General features: G+C 41.7%; 1 protein-coding gene across 3 annotated transcripts; it reads right to left on the reverse strand.

The window, feature by feature from the left end:
- On the reverse strand, nucleotides 1-8,369 carry LOC133990911 (alpha/beta hydrolase domain-containing protein 17A-like). Of its 3 annotated transcripts, XM_062429335.1 has the most exons (7): nucleotides 8,207-8,369; nucleotides 7,324-7,409; nucleotides 6,257-6,488; nucleotides 5,926-6,112; nucleotides 5,409-5,603; nucleotides 3,995-4,174; nucleotides 1-3,397 (listed from the first exon to the last, which is right to left on the reverse strand). In XM_062429335.1, the coding sequence occupies exons 3-7, from the start codon at nucleotides 6,483-6,485 to the stop codon at nucleotides 3,172-3,174; spliced, it is 1,017 nt and encodes a 338-aa protein (XP_062285319.1). In that variant the 5' UTR covers nucleotides 6,486-6,488; nucleotides 7,324-7,409; nucleotides 8,207-8,369; the 3' UTR covers nucleotides 1-3,171. The 3 variants fall into 3 exon arrangements, with proteins under 3 accessions (XP_062285319.1, XP_062285318.1, XP_062285317.1); XM_062429334.1 differs by having other exon boundaries at nucleotides 5,926-6,485; XM_062429333.1 differs by having other exon boundaries at nucleotides 5,926-6,488.
- Nucleotides 8,370-8,763: the final 394 nt, after the last annotated feature.

Consider the following 8,763-nt stretch of genomic DNA (forward strand, 5'->3'; position numbering starts at 1 on the left):
GATCTTTTATTATTTTGTTGTCCATAAAAAGGTCAAGATTCAGTCCCATGTATTAATTTCATTACATCATATTCTCAGTTCAAAAAAAGCAACATAAAATTACAAATCATAATACAAAGAATAGAATAGGTAAGTACAGTAACCATATAAACAGCCCACTAATATTGTGTAGCCCCCCATACCACCCACCACTGCCCTGCTCAACTCTAGCACAAAACTCATAACAATACATCAGTTAGTATCAGCAATAAAAAAATTCAAATATACGTCCCGTTTTTTTTAGTTTTTTTTTTTTTTAAAGCGCTTCAATGTTCCAATGCAATGAGTTCAGCTTTACCCTCACATATAATACATAATAGATAACATCCCACCCCATCACTTGCTCTGCAAAACACAATAGACATGCATACAGTTTTCAATATTCAACCCCCCCTCCCCCACAATCGATAAACATTCAGGGCCAGAGGATACACTATACCATAGTGGTGCATCGATAAAACAGCGAGTTTACGCCCCCTTTCTTTAACCAAACTCCAAGAGAGGTGGATCCAGTGGTTTCCCTGATAACACGACCTGTCCAGGAAAAAAAACTGAGGCATTTATCTGTTTTCAGAGAGGCGATAATTCTCTCTAATTCTTCTGACAGCTCAGATCCCTGGTTCAAGATGGTAACAGATTTCTATTATTTAAATATCAGAGACACAAAGCACAGGATGAGAATGAAGAGATTCCCTGTTTGAAACGATGACGGGCAGCAAATGATGTTGGATAACCTTTCTTGTACTCCCAAAAATGGAGTAATCAGACCAGTGCTAGCTCAGTACATGTTCCCTTTAACAAAATGCAGCTACTACCACTGAACCTGATGGGTCTCCTGCGCAGCGGACACTGTGTAGATCTGAATGAGCTGGACGAGGTTGCAAGGTAATGTAGTGCTAGCCTGCGACCATAAAACCAGTTTGTGTACTTTTGCCAGGTCTACACAGTTCTTATTAGTTTTGTTTCAGAACGGGATGCTAGTATCCTTGATGCTGGCCTGTTGAAGACAGTCGACAATAATGAAGACGACACACAAACTTACATTTTATACCCTTATTACACTTTGGATGCTTTGTACAATAGTGCTGAACTTAAGACCTGCTTTTGTCATGCTTGATCTGATATATATAAATGTGTAAATATACTGTGTACTACAGTACGTGTGATGTGTGTATGCATGTGTATGTTGTGTTTCAAAGTGTGTGTGTGTATGCGTGTGATGATGTGCAAAAAAAGGTGTGTGTGGTGGAACCTGCACCACACCAACAGTGAGAGGCTCAAATATGGCTTGTGTCAGACATAAAGCGTTCTGCCACCCATAAGAGAGCTCCCTTACATTAGGGCCACAGAGGTTAAACAGAGCTAGTAGGCATGATGTCCCGTCCTGGCACCCCATCTAAATCACATTGTTAGTCATGGTTCTGAAACAAATGATCCATGGCCCTACACTACAACAAACACGTTCTGAATAATTACATCGAGACAAAAACGTTAAGAAAAATGTGCTGAGGGTGAATATGAATAGGAGGCTGTCTAACCTGGGTGATGAGTGCTACAGGAACAAGACTTGGAAAACAAACTGTGCTATAAGACTAAGAGTTCATCAGCATAACACAGGAAAGAGTCTGATAAAGCACAATTACTCTCAACAGAATGGACACAGTCCTCATTCATTTGGTGAACTGAGCAGCTCCTTTTTTGTTTTTTTAAAAAGAAAAAAAAGACATCAAATCAAACTAAAGCATTAAAATCCACATGGGTCTGTTCACGAGAAGAGACTACAACATATTCACAGATCTCAAACTGCACTTCAGACTTAATCTGACTTATTCCTGCTGTTACCGAGCAAGTGCAGTCTGTCCAAGTACCGCCTTCTGTTTAGAGCTAAACTACTTTGTGCGACACGAAAATGACTAAATAAACCTACACTTCTGTAGTTGATTGATGCCTTAAAAAAAATCCACATAAACATAGATACCTTCAGTGTGGCTCTCAAGAACCTGTTTCCATTTCAATCTGTTTCCACACTACTGTTTCAGCCATCTTTGCTGGGCTGAGTGGGGAAGAAACATACAGGGAGATCAAAATCATTCCCTGTAAGCTGCTGATGCAATTCTGTGAACGATAGAAAGGCAAAAGCTACAGCACAGCCAGGGGGAAAAAAGTGGAAGCTGGCCATCCTGTGATCTTTTCAGAGTTAAAAATGAGGGAAAGTGGGAAACACCCAACAGCCATACGAGCTACTACAACAGTATTCCAGACTAGTCCTCGTGTATCCACTTTAACTGACACCAAAAGGAAAGGAGATGGACCCCAAAACCACACAGAGGGTAGGTTAGTGTTAGTTGGACATCAACTTGGGAAATCCCCTGGCAGTCAAATGGTTGTCCATTAACAGGTAAACAGGGAGTCTGGGGGGAAGGGGAGGGGGGCACATGTTTGACCAGTGTTTGTCCACTGAAGAGAGTTGGTCAAACTGTGGAGGTATTCTTCATACACACACAAAAAAAAAAAAAAAAAAAAAAAAAACATCAATATTGATAAGTCTCCATATGCCTCCTGAACTTGCAGCTGTCCAAGTCAACAGGATGTCCTTCATTTCTTGCAGCACCGCCTGACTCACTCACACTCACACACACACACACACAAACATGTGCACGCATTATTAAGGTGTCACAGGTCCATGGAGTTATGAGTATACACTCAACACTTTCATCCAAAACTGCACACATTCATCAACATGTCACACTTAAAAATGATACCTGTGTACCTTTTTAGACAAAGCACATTTTTGTTACTTTTTGATACACGCATACACCCAAACCGCATTAGTGAAGTCATTTCAACTCAGTTCTTGTCTGTAGCATTTAACCACACTCCACCGTACAGATGGATATAGATAATGATATATTAAAAACCGTTGTCAGCTTGAAAACAGGTCATTGTTTGAAAAGTAACATAAAGGTGTGCTGCTTCAAAGACACACAGATGTGACATGTGACCTTTTTAGGTCTAGTTCTCATCCATACTTTGCAAATATGCCGACACCCTCTTTCTCTCACACACACACACACACACACAATACACACATGATCTCATTCGTACAAACGCAGAGAGGCTGTTTTTTGTTTCTCAGGCATGCTGTGCAGCCAGGTCCTGGTTGATGAAGCGCCGTAGCCTCTCCAGGTACTGACTGTAAAGCTCAATATCGTTGTGACCTGCTCCCTCCACCCAGAGGGGCTCCACGGCCTTGGGACAGCGCTCGAACAGGGCGAGGCCGTGAGAGAAGTCGATCACCTCGTCCTCTGTACCGTGGATGATGAGTACCGGAGACGGGATCTTTGACACCTTCTCTATGCTGGGAGACAAATGATGGAAGCAATTAGTGAAATTGATAAAAATCCAGTTCTCTCATTGGCTGCAAGTATGGCTGTTATGCAGCCAGTCAGCACATAAACTAACAGAGGTCAGGAATGATTATTGGACAGTATTGACCAATAATGACAAAATAATAACCATGTGCATTTTAATCACCATATCTGACATACATTCAAGTTAGATTCCACCAAACGTCTGTCTTTTGAGTATCAAACACTTTGGGCTTGAAAGGTGGCTGTAAAAGATTTGTGGATTTTTCGATTGAGAAACAACTTAAAATAAGCATAACTGTTGGACTGCTATGAAGCAGTCCTGCTCATTGATTTCAAATGTTGCCCATAGTGGTCTAACATAGCAAAATATATTAACCCTTTGAACCCAAAGGTTTTTTTTACTTGTTTCTAACTTCCTTCATTTACAGGTTCACGGCAGCTTGATTTGAAACTCTAGATCTTTTTCCACAGTGATACTTTTCAATTTACAAAGGGTATAATACGCATCTCGTATTACAACATTGTTTTTGAGTGGAACATCACTTCAAACTTAAAAAGTTCCCTGTCTCAAAGAGAAAACTTACTTAGGGAAAGCATCAAAGCAGTATGTTTTCTTGGTGTCAGGGAAAGCCACTCTCATGCCAGAGGTGAGAGGAGAGTGCAGGACCACAGCAGCACACTCAAACCGTGATGCCAGGTCCACTGTGGGGACTGTGCCGATGCTCTGCCCATACAGGATGATATTTTCAGGGCTGATGCCGTACCTGAGACACACACATAAAGAGTTTTTTCTTTTAATGAGCAGGGGCCCCTTTAATTCTACAAGTGTATGGAGTGCAAAAGGAACTTCACTGATGTCTGTGTCTAAACTTCCATATGCTGATTAACATGGTCCAGTTAGCTCTTTAGACCATCACGAAGGAACAACTATCCATGTTTAACAGTTAGTAATGCACAACATTTGAAAAAGAGAGTAAGTGAGCAAAGAGCGTGATGAGCTAATATGAAGATTGCCAATAACTACCAAGTCAATAATAAATATCAGTCATGTTAATGTATATTTTTGAAAGCAATACAATACATTCTCCTTCCCATTTAGTTTTTCAATGTTCAACTTTCAGTCAACAGTGAGAGTAAACTAATAATTTTTCTTTTCAACTAGAAAACTCATAACAAGTATGCTTATGAATATGAGGGTTGAAAAGAACATATTTTAGTTTAGAATATTAAGCATACAAAAAGTGCAACTGGGAATCCGCATAGGAAGCAAGACATAAGCAGCATGAAAGCGTGTTCTATCTGTTCAATCCACACTGACTCCAACCTGCATTCAGATGTCTCTGTCTACAGCTGAGAGGACAGCAGCTGGCAAAACTGTCTTTTCCAGGCTGAGTAACAGCAGAAATTTACAGAAGTTTTCATGTTGGTTCAACAGGCAAAAAACAACACTGTTTCTATTTATTGATTCAATAAATTTATTTCCAGATTTCCCCTCACCCAGACTGGGAGCCTTGATGAATTGGAGAGATTCAGTCTGGATTGAAACATTGGATAAAAATGGAAGTGCATCTATTCCATCAGATTTCAAAAACACTTCCAAAAACACTTTCTATGTGGATTGGCTGTAAGACTAGCATTAGGCTCATTAACCATGCTGGCAGCAGATAAACAAGAGGAACAGTTTTCAGGATTTTAGATGGTGCAGCTTCAGAGAGAGCACAGCATGTGACAGCCAATCAACAGCCTCTTTGATAAAGAGCCATTGTTTAGCTTTGATTTGACTGGCTAATGGTCAGAGAGAGTACCATGGTCAGCAGGGATGTTTGTATAACACTGATTCATCCAAATGTTATTTTCACAAAAAGTTACTAGCCTGTGATATGAGTGACTCTTGCAGATCTGATATATACCAAAGACACTTTTACTGGCATCAGGTGCTTGTTGGCTGTTAAATTTGGATCCTGCCTAGATGGGAATGGACAGTTTCTGCCTGCTTACCGAGAACGCAAGGCATGCCAGGCAGCATCAATGTCAGCATAAAGGTTCTTCTCAGACGGCTTGCCAGTGCTAACACCATAGCCTGAGTAATCATATGAGAAGATGTTGCAGTTGATGCGTGTGCCTAAGCCGATGTAGAAGCTGCTCATCTGGCCCAGGTCTACTGCATTACCGTGGGAAAACAACACTGTGAACCTGAGAGACAAAGGAGGAACGAGGAAGAAAGAAGAAGGAAGTTAGGCAGCAGGCTGAGGCTAAGCAGAGACACTGCTGAACTGGGAAGCCCCATGTGGATGTAAAAACATGGGATACAATCGTATGACTGCAAAACATGTTTGGTTCATACATTTTGAGCAAAAAAAGTGCTATAAACAAACTACATGCTACTCAACAGAAAGGCATACCACCCCAACTAAAGCAAAAATAAGTACACAGACATACAAGTATGCGATCTATGTGTATATGCACAGAGATCACATCCTGTGTCAGGGTGTTCAGTGGGTGGTGTGTGTCTCACCTGGCATTGGGGGCACAGCGAATGTACATGCATCCAACCCTGTTCCCTCGGTTAGACCTGGTCAGGAATACATCAGTCACATCCAGCTCTCTCTGTGAATACTGGAACTCTGCTCTCTCTGTGAGATGCAGCTTCCACCTGCCCTCGCTTACACTACTGCCACCACTGCCGCTGGCGCTAGTACCACCTCCACCTGCACCTGCACCTGCACCACCTGCACCACCTCCTCCTCCTCCTCCTCCTCCTCCTCCTTCGCCACCACCACCTCCTCCTCCACCTCCACCTCCTCCTCCACCTCCTCCTCCACCTCCACCTCCACCTCCTCTGTCACCTCCACTACCAGCACCCAACCGGGAACGTAGTCCTGGAGCTCCAAGGGAAGGCAGGGCTGCCCCAGAGCCGGACACAGACGCAGGTCCAGCTCCAGAACCTGGATCTGGGTCAGGGAGAAGGGCGTAGGTGGGCTCTGGAGGGAGGAAAGCCAGTTTGGCTGCAATGCGGCTGGGGCAAGGGGGGCAGCAGAACAGGCAGCATAGCTCTCGTATGGACAGACCGTTCATCTTCTGGTAGGAAAAGAAAAACAAACAACAAAAAAAAGATGGTGTAATTAGATGGTAGAAAAACCGAGCGAGAACAGTATGCAAGAAGCAAAGGTTTTCATCTCACCTCTATAGTGCTTGCCTTGCTTGCTGGGCTACAGATTACAACCTCTTGACTTTGTACATAAATTCTTTGAGAAATTCCCAGTCTAGCACAAAGTCAAGAGGTTGCAATATGTAGCACAACAAGCTATTGAAGCTCTGTCAACAGAACCACGTTCCTACGCATGTTCAGTGGCATCTGCTGTGAAAGTAAACTCTATCGAGACTGAAAATGTGATCGCTGTAATTAGTTTTTGGAGCCACTTCTAAACGAACTACTATAACCGTAGCCTTTGCGGCGAAAGAACATGTCCCCCAGTGCAACGCAATGCTCATAATTTTTGGACAATGACAGAAGAATACAATATATCTGACTCTGGATACACACATACACATGATCACTTCGTTATTTGATTTGGCTCTGCACATGAGATTTGTTGACAGAAAAACAGCAGCCTTATCCCTTAAGCCTCAGGGAAAGCAAGCAGCAGTACAACATCACACAGCAAAGGCCACAGACATAATGAATGAGGCAGATGTTTAAACTGTCATTTTGTACCTGCACTAAAAACAAGATGAAACGCTACAAGCTCTGCAGGTTCAGCTCAGCAGGTGACTGATGGATCAATTTCTTCGTACATTCGCCTTGCAGTAATTAATCAGAGGAGTATGTTGTGAAGTCAGGAGTTTTTACAAGTTTGGAAAAGTAGGTATTTCCTGGAGGAAACCCTGTACTGATATCCTGCTATGACTGTACCTGGATTCTGAAGTCCCTGGGTCTTCAAATCAACTGGCACACAATGGTGCCAAGGTCCTCTGGTCTAGTCACTGAGCCAGCTGGATCTTAATAAAGAAGACACGTAATCACACACATTAAAATGACAGCATGAGGGCACCATACTGTCATTTTACTTCCATACTGTCATTCATACAACATATAGTCACAGAGGCTTGAGCACTTAGTCTGTCCTTTCATTTCGGCTCTTTTTAAAGTTGCTATGCACTGATATGAAGTGATATATTAAAAAAGGGATGGGGGGGATTGAGTTTTAAAATAAAATGGTGTTTGGAGCTGTAAACAATTTGACACTGGGCAAACAACAATAGAAACATGTTATTACAGCTATGCAGAAGGGATAACTAATCTGAAAGATAAGAGACAACACGATTCGATTACAAGGGTGTAAAACGTTATTTGTAATTGTCATAACTTAAATTACACCTCCTGTAACAAACATACGTATATTAGGGGGAACAAGTAACATAACATATTTATGTTGCAAAAGTATCACTGCTGCAATAAATTGATAAAAATGCACTGACGTTACCACAGACACTAGTGACTGATTGAATTAAAACACCCCCTCAGCACAGACAGCGACAGGAGAGACTGACATGCTAAGGCGTCATGGTTATCAACGATGCTAACCTCAAATGTTAGCCAATGCCAATAAACAGCAGTTTTGAGACATGACATACCGGGTCAAAGAGGTAAGCAACATATCACTACTGTAAGCCAACACAAGCACAAACGCTGTGCAGGATGATGCCAGCTAACAGGATAAATATCATCACTCATCGTTAGCGGAGCAGCCAGCTATCGGCTCGCTAGCTCGCTAGCCTCAAAGCTAGCTACTTACCAATTCACAGTATGCTGGCAGGCAGGCTGGTGTGCCCCTATATGTACACAGAAGCAGCACAAGACCTCGAATATCTTCTTTGTGTCTTGACATGGATGGTTTTCCTCAAGTGTACTGACAGCTGTTGGTGGCTAGCAAGCTGAAATTTATGGCTACCAGATTTTTTTTTTCTACTACTGTCCGATTAAATCCGGAAGTGACGTAAGAGCACGGTCCTCTTTTAAAACTTTATTGCTATAATTTATCTTTATTACGTTTATATGATTACAGATCTGCCGTGTACACACTTATATAACATTATTATACACATATTATAAGCTTAAATAAACAATTTCAGGTTGTGTGCTTCATTTTATTCCCTTGATGGCACTGAAGAAATTAAATTCATCCTCCAGTTGCGCAGTTAATTTACCATAAATAATTGTTTCAGTAGTTAAAATAGTCTTTTCTGGTAAATGCTTTACTATATAAATTAATTCGATTAGCATGGACTATACACATTATATAAAACTCATCATTTTATATTTGTGCATCTATGATTTTAGATCACATGGCAC

This window comes from Scomber scombrus, chromosome 11 (genome assembly GCF_963691925.1).
Source record: "Scomber scombrus chromosome 11, fScoSco1.1, whole genome shotgun sequence".
NCBI classification, from domain to species: Eukaryota; Metazoa; Chordata; class Actinopteri; order Scombriformes; family Scombridae; genus Scomber; species Scomber scombrus.

What these genes read in the sequence shown, in the direction of transcription:
- LOC133990911 (XM_062429334.1), bottom strand. Translation starts at nt 6,485, where the DNA reads ATGAACGGTCTGTCCATACGAGAGCTATGCTGCCTGTTCTGCTGCCCC. An exon ending in CGCTGTGCCCCCAATGCCAG is followed by an intron (nt 5,604 to 5,925) that starts GTGAGACACACA and finishes TTTGTCTCTCAG; the next exon opens with GTTCACAGTGTTGTTTTCCC. An exon ending in TGGCATGCCTTGCGTTCTCG is followed by an intron (nt 4,175 to 5,408) that starts GTAAGCAGGCAG and finishes TGTGTGTCTCAG; the next exon opens with GTACGGCATCAGCCCTGAAA.